Below are 23194 nucleotides of genomic sequence, written 5' to 3'. Positions count from 1 at the left end.
CCCTCCCCCCTCCTTTTAACCCGTAATCAGCAGTAAAGGCTTCATTGTTCTTGTCCTCTGCTTGGGTATCTGATCATTAACCTACATTCGGAGCAGTGGCGGTAGGCTTCTTAAGGCTGTCAGACTCTCTCGAACCAGTTTAGTGGGCATTTTTCATCAGTCCAGGTTAGAGCCTTATTCTCCTGCCAGTGAAGTTAACCCTATTTACATCCTCTCATGTACAAACATGTTATTTGACGAGACTTTTATCTGTGTGCAAGCCATGTCCCGAGCCTCGCCCTTGTAGATTTAGATGAGTTATTTTTTTATTTTTTAAGTGATTTAATTGAAGGATAAGACTGAAATTGTTCAGCACTCTGTCTTGCATAATAAAGCTCAAACTATTTCTGGTCTTTAAATGAATTTATTATGCCTTTCATAGTATTGATTTGGCAAAAGAATTTGGTGTTATAATAGTATTTGACATTAGCAAAGTAAATGCTGTATCTAATGGAGATGAAACATGATATGTACTTAGTTGTACAGCAAAACTTTTTTTTTTGGTTGTTGTAAGTGACTAAATACACTTATAAAAGTTGCTGTCATACTACCAAAAAGCTATTAGCTTCAGTGTAGATTTGGCAGCAGCTGACTGGTACAGGTTTGAACAGTTACTTAATATTAATATCCACCCATTTTTTTTATTTTTTTTTTCCCATGCCAGAGAGTTTAAACCAGTGCTCTCCGCCTCTTTCCAGCAGTGTGCCCGTCTTATTTATGAAAGCCAAAAACTACTGGAACGAAGGCCAGACGCTCTGGTTGGAGGCAGCGTGTTTCGCCTGTCTGGGGTTAGGGTAGTGAGAGGTGAACGGCCTCCTCGAGGCATCCAGTGTCGCTTTTGCTGTTTGTCGAAATGCGCCTTCAGTTAAGATGACCCGGTGATGGGAGGAAGAAAGCTGCACTTACATTGTGCTGGAAATGTTATGCTGCTTTGAATTTGGTGCATAGTTGAGTCAGGAGAATGACAAGAGAGTGACTTTAAGAGCCCAAAGATATGAAGGGCTTATACAACCTCTTTTTGTGACTCTGCATTTAAAAAATAGACAGGTTGTGATTGCATTTTAAAGTCTGTGGCTGCAGGTAATATTATTTCTTTTCATGAGTTAAAAAGTCCAAAATACCTCTCGTCATGATAATGTGTCCAGAACCCAAATATGTTGTTTTTGCAATACGGCACAATATTTTTTAAAAACTGTGTTTTGTAAAAGAAGCTGTTTAAGGTATTGAATTAATGTAATGTAATTAATTGCTAGTATAATAAATTAAGTAACTGATTGTTGCTGCTCCAGGCACCATGCTTACATGTTGTTGTTGTCACAGCTGACAATTATAATTTACATCTGTTTATTCCCGGGGTTCCCCCCCCAGTATAAATTTTGAGCACCATTTTAAAAATATCAATTATACTGGGTAGAATAGTAAGCTAACAGCTCTTTATGCTTTTTAAATTGCTTGCTTACTTTGACCAGACACCACAAACCCTTAATTTGAATATATGGCCAGGCATTCATTACAGATACAAATGATAGACTCTTCCTGATATACTGCTGTTTCTTCTTTGTTTTTTGTTTGATTTTTTTCTTTCGTCTTTTGAAGGGGCAGAAAATAGAAGAGCCTTTATACCTCATAGATTTTGTGTAAGGTATTTAAGGATATCTAATTCAGCTTATAGTCCAGATATTTATATGTGAGAGATGGCACTTTGCTGGGTATTGTTACCTCCCCTACCCCTCCAGTATCGGGCCTTTGCGGTTGGCTTTGTCCTGCTACTCATTAGGGAGTCGTTGTTGGAGGAGGAGGATGGAGGGAGCGAGTGAATGTGCAGCTGAGAGAGACCTCCCCCACCATTTAGCCCGATGGCGTGTAGGACCACAACCACGTGACCGGCTGTTTACCGTTGCAGCAGGCGTCGAGCGTCTCCTTGAGCATGTCACAGTCTTCCCTACATCCTATTGTAGGAAAAGCTGAATACATCTTCTCTGGATTTGTAATATTCATGATAATAATTAAGCAGTTTTTATTTCTACTGCAGTGTAACCCAGTGGTTTAGTCAGAGCTCACTTTTCATCAGGGGGTTTTTGGTGTGTGTGTGCATGCAGTCGAAAGTACAGCCACATGGGAGAGCAAGGGAAAATCACATGTATGTTCCACATGGTGTGTGTGAGAGCTCACAGCAGGCAGTACTCTCGCAGCTGGAGTGGAGTAATGTTTCTGCTGCTGGTGGCGGCAGCGTACTCTGCTCTGCAAGCTGTGTGTCAGGCTCGGTGCTATTCTTAGCCCCCTTTCCCTCCCTGTCCCATCCTGCAGTCAGTGGATCAGGTTACCGTACTCTGTGTGCTCGTCATCCTTCCTGGCTACATCTCCACCATATACTCTCCTCCATCCTCCCCCAGTGAACATACCCCAACACCCCCAGAGTCTTTTACCACAATTCCCCTCTCAGACTGCTGCACTCACGCAAGGATACGCACTAGCAGCCGCTCTGCTGTCAGGGCCGGCGCACCCGAACGCTACAGGGAAATGGTTGTTATTGTTGTTAGTCAGGAACCAGTGGAGTTAAAAATGCAGAAACGCTAGGTTATAAATAAATGGAGACAGAGACCAGCAGTGCAGCAGCGCACTTGGCTTGGGATTTCGCTGTCTTCATTCATTCAGATTTAGAATTTACTTCTTTTGAAATCACAAATTTTGTAATGTTATAGGTAAAGAAGGATTGTTAGTAAAGGGTGATATGTTGACCTCCAACCTTGATTGTTTAGTTGCAGTTTATTTTTATGGGAATGACTACAATACATGAACCATGCCACACACCACAGCATTCATGGCCTAAGCTATTTTTCAATGCCCATCCTTAGGTTGGGCTTTTAAAACACAGACATAAAAAACAACATACACAATCAGTGCACACATTAAGAAGCAAAATAAATTTTTTTAATGAATATGTATGTATGTATAAAGTGTTGGTCATTTGTCTTTTTAAATTGGAAATCTACTATACTTTAAACCTTTATAAACTTAATATATCAATTAAGGCCACAGAAAATTGTCATTTTAATTCGATAAATCAGTCACAGATAACCCTAAAAATCATTTGCTTTCTAAAACATAACAAGAAAAATCTTCCTCCCAGTATCTGAGTTTAACATATTAAATTGAGGCAAGTGATTGGGAGTGGGAATATTTGAATTTCCCTCTAAGTTGTTTCACTTTGGCATTTTTGACTGCTGCTCATTTATGAGAAGAAACTGCTAAGTAATTATAACCGAGATTTCTAGCTGGTATTTCAACGGATTAGTGATTATTGAAAATATTTCAAAGTGGCCCATGTGTTGTTAGTGCTCATCAGTGTCCTTTTCTGCTGAATTGTTAACCACAGTGATGGCGTTGAGACTGAGAAAACCAGCCAATGATTTTTGTAATCACATCTCTCAACCTTTTCCCACTCATGGGTTGTTTTTGTTTGTTTGTTTGTTTTTTGAGGGGGGGCAGTTTGATAAATCTGCTTCAGTGATATTAAGTGGTTTGGAAAATTTTTGCTCACACTGTTTGCCACAGTATGACATCTCATGCCAATCTAATCTCCGCTTTAGTCTCAGTGAACTGTAGCAGTCATCAAGGCGAGGTTTGATCTGGACTTGAAACAGCCTGAGGTTAATGGCAGAGCGTGCAGGGGCTTATGCAGCCCTGAGCTGCACATGAAACGCAGTAAATGCAAATGCCAAATTGGCGAGTGCCCAAATACCTCTGTAATTATAGTCACACCCTTCTCGCCTCCTCTCTGTGCCAGATTGGAGTCCTGTCAGCGTTTGTTTTCTGGTTTGGTCCTGGCCTGTCCACACTGCTTTAATACCCCCAATACACCAGCCTCTTTACACCAACAAGTTCACTGTGGGCAGCTCAATTCTCCCTTTCAGCTGCGTGAATGACAATGCTGCTGCTTACTGGCTATCTGCTGACTAATGACCTCTCACTGGCCTCGGCTGTGCAGTTGGTCCATGGGTTTGGAAAAAACTGTACCTGTCAACACCACAGTATCACACAGGATCAGCAAAGATCATAAACGGTATCAGAAGAAGCAAAATGTGGGATTCCTGAAAGAAGTCTAGTTGCCTTATTAATGTCAAAACCAGCACGACTGGTTTCTCCCCGGAAAGGTGAATAGCATGTGTAACTGCTTCAGTGTGTACTGCTTTCCAATAGAGATTATTATGAGTGCTGATGTTATGGAGAATCACGTAGTCAGATTATGATTAAACTGCACGACGAGAATCAAAGTTTAAAGCCTCACAACAGCAAATTATTTCCTTTATACATTAAGTCAGTAAGTAAACACAAATCTGTATAAAAATTTCTTTTTTTAAAAAAAGCATGTTGCAACTTCTTAAGAATGGTTAGACTGAGCAAAGTTTGGTGCTCTTGAAAAACCCCCAAAAAGATTCTGTTGTATTTGTGGTGAAAAATCATTTGGGAAATCTATCGACTTTAAGAAGACATAGTATCCAGTACCTACACATTACAACAATGCCATATTCAAATAATTCATGTCAACCTGAGAGTTGACATGAATTTTGACAGTCGAATACATAAAAAATGTCAACCACAGAGCAGATTACAGCAACAGCAGTTTCCTCCTTAACGTGCGTCAGCGTTGTCACTTTGTTTACGACAGACATGCCTTTTGTCTTGGAGTAGCTGATTAAACTTTCAGTTGTGGTTTTTATATACATCCTGAAAATGGCCTCTCGTAAAGGTGATTACATGAAATATTGTGTCACTGCCAGAACATGCTTGTTGCTCAGCTTGCATCTGGATGGTGTCTAATTGAAGGCTTTTTATATGTTCTGATCCCTTCAAATCTGGTACGTTGGGCATCAATTGCTTGCACCGTAATGATTCTGTAGTGTGCCACAGGCTGTGCTTCTTAATGCTAAAGGTTTTAAATTAGAAGAAGCCACTTGCATTCACTTTTCTTCAATTTCAAAGGCGATATTTGCATCCTGTTCAGCATCCTTAAATGCTGAACATTTGGTAGTTGAAGACTCTTAAATATGACCACTTAATTTTAGAAAACTCACAAAAACATCACCTGACCTTGAACTTGTGATTGGCATTTTGTAGACAATGAATGTAGTGGATATTACCATCACTTGTATACCTACAACAGTGGACTTTTCACTACTAATAGTGTAGAAGCAATGCCAGTCTTTCAAGGATACTGGTTGCCCTTGTCCTTCCAATTTTAACCCTGTACATGAGGACAGGCTCCCATTAGAGCACAAGTTAAAGAGAATGAGGCCGAACTATGCAAGCAACAGTTTCGTTCCCAAGTAATCTTGACAGTTAATCAGAATTTTTTTCCCCTTTTATAATATCACAATATGATGATTAAAAACACACAAGTTGACGTCAAGTTGACGTTAACATGTAAAATTGATATGTTAAATATGTATGCATTTTCCTGAAGAAAAAACTTGACTCAATTGCTTGTAATTGATAGATAAAGTGGGTTTTTAAAGCATTTGAATGGTAGAACCTCTCTGTGTTAGAAAAAAAAAATGCAAACAGCCATAAATTTTGAGGATGGTCATGATTTTCAATTACTCGAATAGTAAATAAATTATAAAATCATTTTTGTTTGACTGTTTCTGGTCTTATATTTTTCTTTGTTAGTACTTAAGTTTTCAATATACTCTGTTGAAGACATAAGCAGCTAGAAAGATCACGTCTGAGCAGTCATTCCTGTTATACTTCTTTGAAATCTACTTAAAGTCTCATGCACAGTCGGTGCATTGTAAAGTCTCCAGACGTCTGTGCAGACATAAGAAATTGACAAGCATGCGGACATTCTTATGGACCCTCGCACTCACCTAATAATGAAATTTACATCACTTAGACCAGGGGTCCCCAATCCCAGTCCACGAGGGCCGGTGTCCCTGCAAGTTTTAGATGTATTTTTGATCCATCACAGCTGATTTAAATGGATAAATTACCTTCTCAACATGTCTTGAAGTTCTCTAGAGGCCTGGTAATGAACTAATCATGTGATTCAGGTGTGTTGATCCAGGGTGAGATCTAAAACCTGCAGGGACACCGGCCCTCGTGGACTGGGATTGGGGACCCCTGCCTTAGACCCTATCAGACTTGTGGACCAGGCAGGAATAATCAAGGTTTTAGTGTGTAACATGCCACTACTGTTTGAATATGGTGGCAATGCAAGTAAAAGCTATTTGTCAGCCACTGAAAGTAGGAGAAGTTGTTACTACCTACCAGGCTTTGGACCTGTGATACACATGTGCCAAGGTGAGATTAGATGATACTGTGTAAACAGGAGAAACTTGCAAAGGCAAAAGCAAGTGCAGCTGTCAGAAAGTTCTCTGCAGAACATCTTTAAAATGAAAAAGAAAATACAGTCCAGTTCAAACCCAGTTAAAGAGAGCCTGTCGCAAGTAGTCCACATCATAGACAGTATAAAATATGGATGTAGATTCTGTGTTTGTAAAGTGAAGCCAAAGCAGAAGGGCCAAAAACCTGCATTCATTCTAAACTCCTTTTGAAAACAGACTCACAGTTGTATTAAAATCTTTCCTGTGTTTATGGGCTCATTTGCTAGTTTTAGGACATATTGAATAAAACATGAAGTTCTTTTTGTAAATTATGCTAATTTTAAGTGGTTAAAAACAAAGTTTATCTAGGATATCCTATTATTTAATGACTTAACAATCACAGGTCTTTACAAGGATGTAAGAAATGCTCTGATCAGGGCATTATAATGAGACTACTATTCACTGGATTGGGCCGTGGTGGCTATGTCCATACTGTATATTGTCTATGGGTGGGAAGTGATCTTTAAAGAGTGATTAAATAGTTCCCAGTGAATATGGGCTAGGATTCTTCCTGTGAAATGTCCTTTCCTACTTAAAAACCCAGAAAACATGCTAGCCAGTGCCAAACACTTTGTCACATTTTGTTGTCAGAAAGAAGAGATTGCTGATCTGATTATTTAATCATAAATTATTCAGCCTGGAACTTGCCAGAATTGTTGGGAACACCAGAGCTGTGCTATTTACTGAGATGGCTTACCCCTTAACACAAAAGCCCTGGTTGTTTTATGAATAAGTGCAATACTAAAACTGCTATCATGCTTGTTCTCTTCTTGGAAAATTAAATGTCTACTATGAAATTTAGAGTTCCCTTGTATTTTTGATGCCTATGAGTAATGGGGGCTGCCCCAATCATTTTGGAGGCTGCTTAACAACTAATCAATGGCTCTCAGGTTTCTTAATATAGAGTAAGAGTGGGACTTTCATAAGCAGCGGGAGGCTATTTCTGCTCAGTCATCATGGTACTGGGTGTGTATATGTGAGCGAAAAAAGGAAGCAGGGAAAGTTCATTCAAAGTACTAGATAATAGAGGGTCTCATGACTGAAAGCTGCAATCTTCATGTAGCAAGATAACTGACAGATGCCATGTTGGCTTCAGGTGCAGGCTCAGCTTCAGTGTTGTACTTTCTCTAAAGTGCTGGCACCCACAGTGCACCCCAGTGACTCTGCAGCTTGTGTTACTACACCGTCACAAACCACATCAGAAACGAGCTCGGTTACACTGATGAGTAGGCCACAGCGACAACATACAGAGGGGGACGTTTTCCTCTCAGAAACCCAAGAAGTCCCTAAAGCTGTGATTCATGCTGCCTCATGTAGTTTTTCCTGCCGGTGCTTTAAGGTCAGTCTCGAGAGATGCAATGGAAATTTCAATAAAAATCCCTGATTACAGATCCACTCAACCTACATCCTGAAACACAGCTGAGTTGCGCTTGGTGGCAGCACTATTTCATACCCTGCCCCTCCATTGCTCTGTGGGGGTTAAGTGACTTTTCTTTACTTGGCTCGTTTCCTCTGTAACACAAACATTTGCTGAAAGCCTATAAACAGTCTCTGAAAAAATGTTATTTAATTGTACCTGCATTTTAAAACCATCTCCTGCTCTTGCCACTGTCTCGTGCAGGCGTGCTCTGTTTGCAGCAAGAATTACTAGGTCAGGCTTCCATACAGGCAGTGATGTGGCAGGGTTGAAATCCTCCTCACTGCTGTTGTGGTCTCTGTCTCCAGGTGCATGATGAACCTACTGTGCTGTAGCTGTCTAAGCTAGTCAGGTTGCCTCACCATGGCAAAACCTGGGAGCGACAGAGATGGAGCCATGGTGGATAAGCAGGCGGGGAAGAAGGTAAGGTGACTCTCTTACTTCAAATAGAAGCTTCTATTACCATCCTGTGGTAAACACAAGGAATATTTCCTGCAAGTTTACAAAAGTGATACTTGTTTTCTTTACATTTTCTTGGGGAAATACTGTACAAAATTGGACCCCAAATAATACACAGGTGATTCTAAATACAACTAAATGAATTCAGAGTTTGGCAGAAACTGTCAATATGATCACATGATCAATGAAAATGGCATTTGAATAAACAAAGATTGACTGCTTGGTTCACATGATATTGTAGAACAATCTGGTTCATTCATATTTTCTTTCATCGAGCAAACTAGGTAAAATAAAGCTAAATTGAGAAGCTGTTATTGATGCTAAATCATGTGGCATGCAGAGAGTGTTAGCCTCTAAGACAGCTGACTTCTTTTAATGCTTCTCTAGAGTGTGTGTCACTTTTTGCTTCCTGAGTGACAGGTTTTGTTTTTGTTTTTTTTTTTGTTTCAGTTCTCAAACATCTGCATGAATGTTTCTTGGGTTTTAGAGCTCTGATGTGTAAACACTCATCACCCACTTGCTGAACACTAACATCTGGGCACCAGCAGGGAGCACATCTAAGCTTGTAGCGGCATTATTCATTATATCGGCTTGTTCTGTAAATGTCAGTGCACTTCAGCTGCCATACATGTACATGTTGACATCGATGCGGTTATGTTCGGCCAACATTATGATTTGATTGTATGTAGTTTACCAGTGATAGAACGAGATAAATCTTGTGGTTCATCAAAAGCATATTCTTAACACAGCATATATTTATGTGGGTTTTTTCTATTGTGATACAGTACTCTGCTTTAACCCAGCTGATGCACTCGAATGTTGTGCATGAGAAATATCTGACGTACTATCTCCTATATTACCATGCAAACAGGGCTTAATTGCCCTTTTCTACATAAATACAAGGAAGCATTTGTGTCTGCCTTTATTTTCAAGGCAAAGGTACTTCACATCTTAGCTCTCATCTACTTTCAGCCGTGCCAGACACTTCAGCTTTGCACAGCTGGCACATTGCTTCACTGAGATCAAAGAAGCACCATGCTGCAGACATTTTCCTCCTGCCAGAAATGTATTTTACTGCACCAAAGTGCAGCACACTAAAAGTAATGGTTCTGAAAAAGCTTTGTCTGCAGATCAGAGTGCAGAATAACCCAGTAACTGAAAGACACTGTGATAATGGAGAGATTAGTGGTATTGCTGTGGGTTGTGTTTGATGCTGGAGTGTTTTCGCTCCAGCTCTACCGTGTGTATTTTCTGTAGAATCAAATAGTTTTATATGTGCATGGAGTGGCTAAATTCAATTCAGGCATTGAAAACCAAAATTACAACCATAGAAGCAATCAGCAGCTGCAAGTGGGAGGGATTAAATTTAACATCTTGTGTCTTTTGAAGTGGGTGTTGTCGTCTTTTCTGCTCAATTATGGCTCAGATTTTGGTCACCAAAGAAATGCAAATTACCCAAATGAGGTGGTACTTGTGTTCAGCAGGAAGCCACCCTGTATATGTAGGTAATTTTCTTGCTTTATCGTCCCATTTCAGGCTTTTCGTGGTCAACCTTGCTTTACGTGTTTTCAGTATTATAGCTATTAAATTTGAAGGGTTTGAGTTAGGAATTAGTTGTCACTGCAACATCAGTTAATCTGAGTGTCTCACTCAGTTTGTCTATAAAATGTCTGAAAGTTGTGATGCAAGTATGAGATAATCTACCAAAGCTGTGGGGGACGACCCTAAACAATTTTTGTCTCACCAGCAGGCTATATACAGTTTATAATGCAATGCATTTGAGGGCGGAAACTGCAGATATATTTTTGAATCGGATATGATTTAAATTGATGATCAGTAAAGGTGCTGTTATGCATTAAAAAGAAACCGTTAATCTATGAAGTCTGATGGTATTGAATGCTTGCCTGGCAGTGCAGGTTGCACAGAATATTTTCACACTCCCACAGCACAGTGCCATAATAATGGACTTATTTTTCTTCTGTTTTTTCTCTTTTGTGTGTAAACTGATGGGGGAGAAAGCTCCAGATCTTGTATTCTTCCCTTGAGACTTTGCCTTGGGAACAACATTTAAGTGAGCCTTGCAAGCGGCACCCAAACACCGTATTGCAGTCGATGTTATCTCTGCAGTATAAGTCACGTAAAGCAGGAACTACCACCTGCATACTAAGCTCGATCCTGTTAGCTGTCAAACTAGTTGACATGGCTTTTAAAATGAGACTGCCAGGGTTTATTTGAGGCCATTGCTCCTTTGTTTACATATCCAGACACACTCGGCACTCAACTGAGGCCACACCTCTGCCTCGTTTGACCCGATTTTAATTCTTTGTGTGTTTTATTTCCTCCTCACCTTTGACAGAGCAAAGACAAGTTGTCGCCTTTCACCAAAACGCCAAAGTTGGACCGGAGTGAATTGCTGGGGAAGGAAGGGAAAGCAAAGTCTTCCATGAAGCGCAAGCTCTCCTTCACTACCAGTCCGCCCCAGGCAGAGGAGCGAGACTCCGACACGGGTAAGGAGTGTTGCTGTTCCTCCCTCCAAACAGCCATGCTGCTGGCTCACTGCCATGTCTGTACACTGCCCCCTGGTGGCCTGCTGTCAAACAGGTCTTCAAATAGTCAACAATGGGTCAATATTGTTTCGAAAACGGGGCCTAAGTCAGGTCTCACTGATGAACTTGTGGCCTGTTGTGTGTATTCTGAGATGGATGAAGAATCATTCTATGAGAATGTATTTATTTTTTAGTGTTACAAATAGTAATCAGGGCCTCCTACCCCACCTGCTAATATAACACCATGTTTTGTTTTGTTTTTTTCTACATTCAACACATTATGTCCTTATCTACAAAACCCATTTAAAAAGAAAGACCAAAACCAGCAGTGAACTATGTAGCCGTAGATATCCAGTATATAAGTGAACTGTAAAAAGCCCCCCAAGAATCTCCACTGTTTTACGTGTTCCCTCATTTTCAGTCCTCAATAGTCAAATAACCCTCTACAAATGCACTGCAATGCTGTATTTAACATTTGTTTGTTACATACACTATTTGTATTTGTATTTTTACATGTTTTTATAAACTGCACTGTTTACCTTTGCAGTTGTCTTGAACCTCACTGATGGTGTACAGATTTCCCAATAACTGTCGCTATGTTGACGATAAAAATGCGTTCAGCTTAGCAGTGCAGACATGTCGTTCTTCCTCTCACTTGTGTAAACACTGTTCTAACCCCCTCTTTCAGTTAGAATTTTAACTATGTGTTTATCTGATTCAAGGCCTAAAAATAGGTTACTGTATCGTACAGCTGTAATTATAATAAATAAACTGCATGTTTATGGACTGCTTGAAGTCCTGCAGGTTTGCCTTCATCTCCTCTGTAGAGCAAAGCTCAACATGATCGTTTTCATTGTGTGGTCCTGTGTCATTCTAACAGATGAGAACCCTCAATTTTGGAAGTATAATTTATGTCGCACATGTAATAAACTAGCACAGAGAGTGGCTTTGCCTTCCAGCAGCTTCCCCCGGTCCTTTTGTTGAGCAGCTGTAGGACGAGGCGAAGAAGCGACCCCAGTGACCGCCTCGGACCGGATCTCCTCTCCTGTCTGCTGTGTTGCCATGACTCATAATCTGTGCGTGGAGTGCGAGTGTGCCTTTGTGGCTGTCTGTGTTTGAGTTCATGTGAAGCGAGGAGGGTGAGAGAGAGCGAGCGAGCGTTAATGCAGTGCTTTCCCACCCTTCCACCCCCCCACCTTGCTCTCCTTTTCCTCCCCTCTCCCCCCCCGCTCCCATCCTCTCTGCTTTGCACTGTAGATGACTCAGACCCAGGCCAGTCGAGTGAGACCTGGGGAGAGAGATTAGTGCCTCCCTGCAGGATATACGCAGGTAATCGCTGCAGCCCGATCCTCAGCCCCCGCGCCCATCCACTTTGCGCTGCTATTCTGCTGTAAACACACATGCACACATGCACGCGTGTGTGTTTTCGCCTTGCATCTCCCCCCTATTAGAGCTCACGCATGTCTGTGTTTAGTAACAACCGACCGGTGGAGACTGGGGGGGCCCGAGGAGTGCCATGGGCACTTGGCTGGCTTAAGAGAATGCCATCTTCTTTTTGTTTTTGTTTTGTTTTTTTTAACTGTTTGTTTTTTGTTTTAAACCTCATGCTTGTCATCTGTTTCTCTGTGCGCTCAACAGATACAAGGGGAAGAGGAAAAAATGTGATGCAGTCACAATGAAGTTGCATCTTGTAAAAGAGGACCTTTTTTGGTGTTTTTTGTAATTTGTCTCCAAACTCATTCTTGTTACAGATAAAGATGGACCAGACAAGAAGAAGGTGAAAAAGGAAGCTGGGGGCAAGAAATCCCAGGCACCCAACTTTTTGTTTGGGTATCCGCTGTCGGAGCGCAAACAGATGGCTCTCCTAATGCAGATGACAGCCAACAGTCCAGGTTTGTGTACTCGCCCTCTCACCTTGTCCTCAAGAAGGGTCAGTGTGTATTTACTGCTAGATGAGTCATACTTCAGAACGTCTCTTGTTTTTGTTTTGTTTTTTAGGAATAGGATAAAAACCTTATCTGTGGTGTTTGTTAGTGATATTGTACCGCTGCCGTAGATTAGATCTGAAAATAGCTGACTTGGAGAGGGGTTAGGGTTACTGTGTTTTTTGGTTTTGTTTTGTTTACGTGTTTTCTAGTAGTTATTGCAGTTTGGTTTTGTTTGTCTTTTGCTTTACTCATTAAAGGAGCTGTTTGACAGTGTTAAGCCTACAAAAAACTGCAACTTTGTAAGAGCACAAAAAGGAGCATTTCCCAAACTGAAAAATTATTCCGTTAAATGACTCCAAATGAATTTGAGAGAATCGGGTCAGGATATTTGGGAATTAAGCAGTGGTGCTGGAAGGGGATGAAACTGCATTGTGGGGGGGCGGTACCATGCCACTTCCTGCTGCCGTAGTCTGTCTACTACAGGAGATGTCTGGTTTTGCTGTACCCTGTGCTATGTGAAAAAGTTACTTCCTCTTGATAAGTTGAATAATATTTGTCATTTCCTTTCCATTACGTTGTTGGCAGTTTTAAGAATTTTGAGAATTTTTCTTTTCCCCCAAATATGGTCTCTAGTCACTAGACCTTTTTTTTTCTTTTTTCTTCATTTGTTCATGTATGTCATCCTTCATCACCGGTGCTCATCAGCAGTCGATGAGAAATTGGTGACTGTTACAGTAGACAGTTTGAGGGGAATGATAACCCTCATTTGTTAGGAAAATGGCCTAAATGTGCACACATACCTTCTCCATTGCAGTCTGACTGTGCTTTATATGATGCTATCTGTAATGCTGTAGTAACGGACTGCTCTGTTATTGCCAACAAATGGGATATTCAGTGGTGGAAAAAGTACTCAAATGATCTGATGTTTGTCAGTTAGTCCATTTCCATATCTTATTAAAGTAGCTCTGATAAACATTACAGTGCATCTTCCGGAAATCACGGAACTGCATTTGTCTGAATTTGCATAGGTATACATATGTGCATGTCCTCCAAAGTAACCGACATCATGTAGGCGATGAAGATGATGGTGTGCACAGATAAAACGGAGGGACTGCAGAGTTCACCGCTAAAGGAGAGAAGTAAAAAATAAATAAATAACATCATTATTCAAAGAAAGTGATGGCACACAGATACATTTTGTTGATGACAGTCTGCACAGCTGTGTGTAGGTTGTGTTTAGCACCAACACACAACCATGCCAGTCCCATTAGTGCTATTTAGTTTCCAATACTATGGCAACCCCATTTCATGTTTCATAGACCCATACATGTTCTTTCAACTATTGCTGCTTGTCTACAGGCTGAATTTGTAGCAAACAGCAGTAGATCTAGTTTGCTTGAGGTGAAGGGGCTGTCTGAGTGGACCAGGATGTTGTGAATTCACTGAACTCTGTACTGACACCATGCATTCAAACGTGCATGTGTAATGCCTAGAAAGGTCCAGATGCATGTATGCTTACTCAGACATGGGTTTAAGCAGTCTCTCGTTCCCAGTAAAACTGGATTCACTGTAGTTGTTCAGTCTAGAGAGAAAAGCCGTTGTCATAGTGTGTGATGTGCTTTTTTTTCTGTCTCTCTTCCCTTCGAGCATCATTTAAGTCTTTTTCGCTCTCCCTCTCTCTCTCTCCATGTGTCCAGACTCTACACCGAGTCACCCCTCACAAACGACCCCTGTGCAGAAGAAAGTCCCCAGCAGCGCCTCGTCTCGGCAGAAAGACAAGGTCAACAAGAGGAACGAGCGAGGGGAGACTCCCCTTCACATGGCAGCAATCCGGGGAGACGCTAAGCAAGTTAAAGAGCTCATTAGCCTGGGAGCTGATGTCAATGTCAAAGACTTTGCAGGTACGACGCCCCAGGAGATGATCATTTAACAGCTTTCATCATGTCCCAGCAGTTGTTAATAATGACATTAGACTGAGTAACAGATGCTGATGCAAAGGCAATGTCTCAAAATGAGCTGTAATCAGTCTGCGCATTACTACTGCTTATGCAGCTGTTGGTATGTCGAGTAGTAGAATTGAGAAAACAGCTGGTAAAATTTTTTAAGACTCTTCTCCTGTCCTCACCAGGTTGGACGCCTCTGCATGAAGCCTGTAATCTTGGTTACTATGATGTGGCCAAGGTCTTGATAGCAGCGGGTGCAGAGGTGAATACGCAGGGTCTGGATGACGACACACCACTTCATGATGCTTCCAGCAGCGGGCACAAAGATGTAAGAGCTTTGAGTTAGTCTGTAACTGAATGTCTTAAAAGTATATTGCACTTAAAAATTTTGATTAAGGACTCTGCACAGGTCTGATGTGTGAAATTGTAACACAATGTAAGAAGGACATTGTCTCAGTGCACTTACAAAATTTGATTAAACATTTCTGAGAATCAAAACAAAAATACACAAATTGATTTAAATTTGGCTTATCACCATTTCAAGGGATCAAACCCGGACAGCTTCCAGGCGAATGCTACTTTTAGGTCGCTCAGCAGAAGACTTGTTTTGTCTTCCTGCACTGCCTCTAAGATGCATGGTGCATCTCTTTCAGCTTTTCAAGACGGTGACCTTTCAACTTTGTGGAATTTGTGGATTTGGCAGGGAGACATATTTGGCAAGTAGGGAGGTTAGTGAGCCAAGATTATGTCAACATAGCCAGAAAAACGTATGTGTTCTTAATGCGCTCTGTGCCGGCACAGGATGGCACGCATCACAGTTCAGGTCGTTTGTGCTGAATATTTTCCTTAGACGTCTCAGGATGTTAGATGAACTTGAGCGAGTTGTTGGTGTCACCTTGGGGGATAAATTTACAGTGAATAACAATCTTGCGAATGTTGACAAGCATGCTCCAGTTAGTACTCCTGTTCGCTCAGGAAACTGCGGACTCTTTAACTGAAACCTGCAAAAAACTTTTGTCATAGCTGGACACCCAGACACCCCCCTCACCCCCCACCCCGCTATGAAAGCAGAGTCAGTCTGACAGATAGAAGTTGGCTGCTGCAAGTTTTGAGGGCTGTGGTGAAATCGTAGACCACACATGCAAGCGATCAGAATCTAGCCTAAAAATGAGCAAGCTAAAAATAGCAGCAGCACTGAAAACTGACCCAAGAGGATGACTTTAAAAGGGAGATCAGCCAAATTTTAATCTGGTGTGCTTGTATGTATTCATGAGCCAATTCTTTTTGGATCGCACCTCTAATATAAAGGTTGCACAAGTCCATCCTTAATGCAGGAAGAGTCAGAGTGCTGTTACATTTAGATGTGGACATTGCATACATGTTTTTGTTTGGGGGTTTTTTTGGTTTTGGTTTTTTTGGCTGTCTTTAAATGTTAAGTCAAATATTTATTTCTGTTGCATCAACTTGCAGAATGTAGTATTTTATGATAATAAGAAGAAGATGGCCACTCTTAGGTCATCAGCCAGTAAATTTGTTTTTAAGTTGTTCGAGTTTAAAACTGATCAAAATGCATCAGATTGCCTTAAAGTGCATTTTGTTACAATTTTAAATGCCTTGGTAAAATGTTAGATTTTACCTTTTAAAAAATCTAAGGCATGTCTGTCTGTCTAGGATTTCTCAGTGTAATTGTTGTGTTTTCTGTAGATTGTGAAACTTCTGCTTCGTCACGGCGGTAACGCTTTCCAAGCCAACAAGCGCGGCGAGCGCCCGGTGGATGTGGCAGACTCTCAGGAGCTGGAACAGCTATTAAAGGGAGAAGGGGCCGTGTCGGACCATGATGACAGCTCTTCAGGTGATTGTCCCTCCTGTGTAATATTTATATTTTGTTTTGTTTTTTTACTCCCCTATCATCGACATCCAGTAATGTGTCCACTGTAAATGAAGCTTAAGTCTACTGTACTCCACAGAATCTGAAGACCCACCATCTGTCAATCCATCCAGTGTCGATGACAACATGGAAGACTCTGATACTGAAAAGGACTCTGCCACGAAAGCATCGTCTTCCATGCCGGGGATGGATGAGTACGAATTTAAGGACGAGGAAGAGGAGGACAATCTCAGTAAAGCCCTGAATGACAGACACATCCTCAGGAGGGAGCTACGACAGCCGGAGAAGGAGGACAAAGACAGGAATCACGTTGCAGTAAAGCAAAGCAACAAGGGGGATTCCTCATCAAAGTCCAAAAAGCAGAAGACGTCTCGTGTCCACTGCAGCTCGGATACCTCCAGCGACGAAACGGAGAGCCTCTCAGAGAAGAGAAGCTCCCCCACCTGCTCTCATAGCTCGGAGAACGTCAAGCCGGACACGAGGTCGAAAAAGGACAATACTGAGCAAAAGGACAAAGGTAAAGTTAAGAGGAAGAGCAAGAGCCAGAATAAAAACAAGGAAAACCAAGAAGATGGGAAAGAAAACAGTAAAACGCTAGTCCTCTCTCTGGCAACAGTGTCTGAAAGCACAGAGAAGGGCCGGGAGGAAGACTCTTTCAAGATGTCTTTCAGTCCCAAAGATGACTCATCCGTCCACCTCTTCCACTTGTCAGCCATCAAATCTCCTAAACTGAACCACAGCCTGACAGATAAACAGACACCACTGAAACAGGAAAATGCGAAGATGTGCGTTTCCATCACTGACAGCTCGTGTCCGGTGGACGGTGTCAAATACAACCACTACACAGACGCAGACTACTGCACTGAAGGCTCCAGCACGAAGGGGTGTAAGCACAAGGAAAAGAGCAAACATCAACAGAAAGACTCCAGTGTGGACGGCGACGACGGCCACTCGAGCCCCTACAAAGACGGCAGCATAGGAAACAGCATAGACAGTGAGGGTGCCTTACGGAAGACTGATTTAGACGGAAAAGTCGTGAAGAAGCATAAATTTAAACACAAAGAGAAAGACAAACACCGCAGGGAATATGAGGCAGAGCGGAGCCGCCAAAGGCAAAAGGAGGCCAGGAAAGACAGCCACAGGAATTTGGAATTTGACAGAGAGTTCTGGAAAGAAAATTTTTTCAAAAGTGATGAGACAGATGAACCTCTGCCAGTAAAAAAGGAAAGTGAAGACAACAGCTCGCTTCAGAAGACTGCTGATTCCTCTCCTGTGAAAGATGAGCGAAACCCAAAGGAGAAACACTCCGGCAGCAAGGAAAAGAGGCCAAGAGAGGAGCGAGAAAAAGACAAGAGCGTGAAAAAAGAGCGGAAGGAGGCGGCAGGAAGAGAAGAGAAGGTGAAGGATTCAAAGCTCAGCGAGCATGACGAAAAGGTGGACTGCCACGGCTCAGGGCGGATTCCTGAGGAGTCGCTGCAGAGCAACAGCATGAAAGAAGAGACAGAGGAGAAACCCATAAGTGGGATCACAGCTGATCAAGAACAGCTGGAGCCTGCAGAAAAAGGCTCACGCGAGAAAACTGACAAGAGGCTCCCAGGAAAGGAAAAGGACTCAGACAAAATGGAGAAAAGGCATCTTGACAAGGAAAAAAAGGTCAAAACAGAGCACTCTGACAAAACTGAACCACAGAACTCAGTGGATCGTTGGAAGGAAAAGGAGCGAGCGGGATCCATCTCTTCCGTTTCGCCTGGAGAGAAAAGCTACAAAGAAAACGAGAAGCTGAAATCTTTAACCACAACAAAAAAGCATGAAGACAGCAGGAAAAGTAAAGATAAGTTTGACAAACGGTCTGATAAGGAGAGGCAGGACAGAGACTATAATGCCGGGGATCACAGAGAAAAGGATCGCACAAGCTCTGATAGGAAAGGAAAACCTCTGGAGAAGACCACGGATCACAGTAAATCTGATCGCGCCAAAGAAAAGGACTTTGACAGGAAAAGAAGAGATAAAATAAAAGATGGAACGCTGTCCTCGACCTCCAATCTGAAATTACTTTTAGAGGAGAAGAAAAGCCATCTCTCTGAGAGCGGCAAGTCCTTATCTACAAAATCAAAGGAGGATGCAGTGAGAACGCCGGAGAAGGATCGCGATAGGCGAGACCGTGACAAAGACTCGGATAGACACAAGGACAAGGATAAAGAGCGACACAAAGACCGCTCCCAGCAGGCCAAAATCAGCAAGGCCAAATCCAGTGAGACGGAGGCAGACAAGGCCAAATTGAAAGCCCCGCCAGCAATACGAGACACCAAACCAAAAGAAAAGAGACTTGTGAACGATGACCTGATGCAGACCAGCTTTGAGCGCATGCTGAGCATGAAGGACCAAGAGATTGAGCTGTGGCATCGGAAGCACCTAGAAAAACTCAAACAGAAAGAGCGGGAAAGGCTTAAACAGCGGCCTGTGGCAGATCCAGGGAAGTCCAAGCCTAAAGACAGATCAAAAACAGAATCATGCTTGAGTAAGGAGCTAACACGCTCAAAAAGCTCTGAAACATCTGATGTCCACAGCAGAGATAAATCCCTGAAGGATGGCACTAGCCCCAGAACGGTGTCACTTGATGGGAAGAGTCTGCCCTCTATCAGCGCAAAGGTCATATCAGCCGTGGAAAACTGTCTGACGAGATCACCCCGTCCTGAGAATGACCGTTGTGGCATCATTTCCAGGTCTGTTTCTTTAGTCTCTGTTGCCAGCTCAGAGGATTCGTGCCAGGCAACGACATTAACTCCCAGAAATGCCGAATACGATTCTGATGTAAACATGGAAGCCTCAGACTCCCAGCCTGCATTTCTCCAGTCTTCCCTCGTCATTCAAGCTACAAGGTCGCCGTCTGTTCACGATAAAGACTGCAACAGTCTTCCAGATGTTTCACAAGGTAATCGAGTGATGTCCGGCAGGCATGAATCTCCTTACCTCAGGGCTATTCTGGATGAGGATGCCAACTCATCAACTGAAGGCAAAGCTGTTGAAAATCTGCCAAAATCCAACCTGATTGTGATCCCAGGAGAGGAGCCGAGAATGAAGGAGGCCTCAGAAAGCGAGGAGAGCCTGAGTACACAACAAAATTCAAATTCAGTTACCGATTCAGTCACAGAGAGGGAAGGAAGCACTGCTGGATGCTCGACAACACAACTGTTAAATAAAGATCTTCCCAGTAAAAGCGTGACTCTTCCACAGTCCAGCAGCTCACAGTGCAGTAGTTCTCAAAGTGGGTCGGCGGAGCAGAAACCTCTTCCTCTATCTGAGCCTCCTGCTGTCCAAGACATCCAGTGTCAGATGGAGACTTCACAGGCAGAATGTGTTACTAAAGAATCTGATCAGCCGTCAGTACCTACAGCTTCTCAAACTGCTGAGGTGTCAGCACTCACAAACACAAAGCTCTTCCAGCATAGAGAACCACTCCCGTCTTCTGGTATTGAGAATCAGCAACAGGCCGAGTTGGTTACCACGGAGGTTTCTGACCAAAATGACACACTCGTGGAGACCGCTCACGGAACAGAACCAGAAAATATGGAAACGGATGCAGAAAACTTGACAACAGAAGCGGCGGGGAGTCCCATACCGTCCACCAGCTCGCACATTCCCACCTCTGCTGCCAGAGAATCCTCAACGGGTTTCAGCAGATCTGATGAGTCCAGGCCTTCTCAAGAGGATGCGGATGCAAGTGGCCAAGACTGCAAGAAATCACAGCCTTCCAGCGACATCTCAGGCCCATGTCTCGATGCTCTTACGGAAAAGGAAAGCGTGTCCTGTTCGAGCCCTGAACACAAGACTGAAGGGACAGCAGATGTACCACAAAGCTCGCACAACAGCGGTGGTGGTGCTGCTGTCTCTGCTGCAACTGAGAGTTCATCCGTTGAAGGCAGCCTGAGTACAGACGGCTCACCTGAATCCAAAGCAGAGGCCTCCTCAGAGCCCATGGAGGTCACACCCGCCGAGGAGAAACCAGAGTCATCCTCAGCTCTAGAAGAGCAGAGCCAAAGCGCCGTCCAGTCAGCAGATCCAACAGACGTCAGCAGCAGCGCCTCAGGGAGTTCCTCTCCGCAATCCGGAGACCGGGAGTCCGACTCCTCAGGGGCGAAGCTCAAGGTTCGCGCAGCAGACGAGGAAATGGACATTCACGTGCCCCATCCACGCAAGAGGAAGATGCCGAAGGTGTCGCTCTCCCAGCCGTGCTCCACCACTCAACAAGAGAGGGAACAGCAGTCGCTAGCGGCTATCGTTGACTCTGTAAAGCTGGAGGAGATCGAACCTTACCAGTCGGACAGGGCTAACCCATACTACGAGTTCCTGCACATCCGCAAGAAGATCGAGGAGAAGCGTAAAGTGTTGTGCAGCGTCGCCCCGCAGCCGCCGCAGTATTATGACGAATATGTGACCTTTAATGGCTCATACCTCCTAGACGGGAATCCACTCAGCAAACTCTGTATACCAACTGTGAGTCGTCATTGTTATTATTGATTTTATGTTATTTTTTAGACAAAACTGCAGCAGGGATGATGTGCATACTCTTTTATGATTCAAAATGAAGCTAGTGACCATTTGACCTTTAGTGCAAAGAACGGAGCCCAGTGATGGTTTGATCTCATTATCTTGGCTTCATAACATGATCCATAACTGCAGTTGAATATCAATTTACACTAATCAGGCGGCTCTAATTTATATATTTCTGGGAAGAAAAATCATTTGCTCTCCCTTTCACTGCATGTCAAAGTTAACATTAAATTTCTGTCACATCCTCTATCCCTGTTTTTGGCGGTCATGTTAATCCGGCACGTTGCACCGCTGCAGCTGTGTTGAAGACAGGGGGGTCAGTCATAGATTATACAGGGGGAGGTTATACATTTTGAAGAGATGAGACTTTGTTGGAAAAATATTGAAAAGAAAATTAAATCTTATCAGTGAAACAGAAGAGTGACAAAAAGCAGTCTAGTAGTCAGATGAGCTAATGCCAAGGCGAGCCATCCATTCATCCACAGCACAATCATTTATGTTTTCACCCAAACTGTGAGCACACCATTGATGTCTTGGTGTTAACTGCTCATTTATTAAGGCTCAGAGCCTTAAGCATTTCATCTCCCATGTTTACCAGGACAGCTGCTGCAATCCAAAGTGTATTTTAGAGCATATTAGAGGTCTATGTGCTGCTCATGCTCAGTTTTCTGCATAGACGCACGGCATCACTGCTACACACCAATCATTTTACAGTACTAAACTTTAAATGATAATATTTTCTCATCTCTCAGATGTAAAACTGCAGTCCTGACCAAGTTTGTAAAAATCTTTCTCCTTTTTAAACGGTTCGTTTGGACAGATAACTCCTCCTCCGTCATTACCTGAGCAGCTCAAAGAGATGTTCAAACAGCAGGAGGTGGTCCGCATGAAACTACGACTGCAACACAGCATTGAAAGGGTACGTAGTTCTGCTGTTGGAGCTTCGCATTGTTAAATGTCGTCTGCGTTATGCCTGCAGGTATATTAACCATGACTGCGTTTGGTGCTGTGTTACATGTGTTTTCTTAAAAAGATTTGAGTTTCACACTAACACACACAAACGTTGGATTTATGACACTGACTGGATTTCTTTTTTCCTTCTTTAAGGAAAAGCTGATTGTTTCAAACGAGCAGGAGGTCTTACGAGTCCATTACCGGGCAGCAAGAACACTAGCCAATCAGACTCTGCCTTTCAGTGCCTGCACCGTTTTATTGGATGCTGAAGTGTACAACATGCCGCAGGATGTCCAGGTAATTAACACAAGGACATCCGTGGGTTATGTTTTACAGTCCCGTGTTTTTAGTGTATTTTGGGGAGAATTTGTGAGTTTATCATTTGTTTGTCTCATAGAGTGATGATGGCAAAACATCAGTAAGGGACCGATTCAACGCCAGGCAGTTCATGTCGTGGTTACAAGATGTCGACGACAAGTTTGACAAACTAAAGGTGAGCAGTGAATCTGAAATTTTAAGGAAATGGTCAGAAATATCATTGCAGGAGATTTTTATTCTATTCCAAAAAATGTAGAAAGAGTTGTTTATTTGTTTTAGATGGTCTTACTGTCTCATATGTGAATGCTTTTAATCTTTCAGTGATTGTATCCTGCTAGTTGTTGCTTTTTACATCTAAGATACAGATCTCTCCCTTTCATGCATCTGAGATTTATCTTGTGACATCTTGGCGTCCGTGCTCAGGAAGCCAAGAGGCAGCCAGGAAACTAAGAGAAGGGTTAGGGATAGCCAGAGAGCAGCGACTTCCAAGTTTAAAGCAAGGGGGATGTTTATAAGTTAATTAATTGCATATGGCTTTATTCTCTGAAAGGGATGAAAAATAAATGTGCTAAAAGGAACCACCAACTACACTTCCTGACCATTTTATTAGGTACACCTAACTAGCACTGCATTGGAGCCCCAGAACTGCTTTAATTTTTCATGGCACAGATTTAACAAGGTGCCTGAAACATTGCTGAGATTTTAATCCATATTGACATGATAGCATGACACAGTTGCTGAAAATCCATAATGCTCACGGTCCACCAT

The 23194-nt window shown here is 42.7% G+C and overlaps 1 protein-coding gene across 2 annotated transcripts in view; it reads left to right on the top strand.

Annotated features, from left to right (window-relative positions):
- Nucleotides 1–23194, top strand: part of ankrd12 (ankyrin repeat domain 12) — a 37335-nt gene that overhangs the window by 12263 nt on the left and 1878 nt on the right. The window contains exons 2-12 of one of the 2 annotated variants that reach the window (XM_063462397.1): nucleotides 8148–8262; nucleotides 10655–10805; nucleotides 12102–12173; nucleotides 12596–12736; nucleotides 14470–14673; nucleotides 14901–15043; nucleotides 16420–16567; nucleotides 16683–21097; nucleotides 21975–22073; nucleotides 22262–22405; nucleotides 22506–22601. In XM_063462397.1, the coding sequence (XP_063318467.1) occupies nucleotides 8203–8262; nucleotides 10655–10805; nucleotides 12102–12173; nucleotides 12596–12736; nucleotides 14470–14673; nucleotides 14901–15043; nucleotides 16420–16567; nucleotides 16683–21097; nucleotides 21975–22073; nucleotides 22262–22405; nucleotides 22506–22601 (5673 nt within the window). In that variant the 5' untranslated portion in view covers nucleotides 8148–8202. The remainder of the gene's footprint in view (nucleotides 1–8147; nucleotides 8263–10654; nucleotides 10806–12101; nucleotides 12174–12595; nucleotides 12737–14469; nucleotides 14674–14900; nucleotides 15044–16419; nucleotides 16568–16682; nucleotides 21098–21974; nucleotides 22074–22261; nucleotides 22406–22505; nucleotides 22602–23194) is intronic. The other variant, XM_063462398.1, reaches the window with a different exon arrangement.

The sequence above is a fragment of the Pelmatolapia mariae genome, linkage group LG18 (assembly GCF_036321145.2).
Source record: "Pelmatolapia mariae isolate MD_Pm_ZW linkage group LG18, Pm_UMD_F_2, whole genome shotgun sequence".
In the NCBI taxonomy this organism is placed as follows: domain Eukaryota; kingdom Metazoa; phylum Chordata; class Actinopteri; order Cichliformes; family Cichlidae; genus Pelmatolapia; species Pelmatolapia mariae.
The sequence above is the reverse complement of the archived record's forward strand: the minus strand, read 5'-3'. Positions and strand labels throughout refer to the sequence as shown.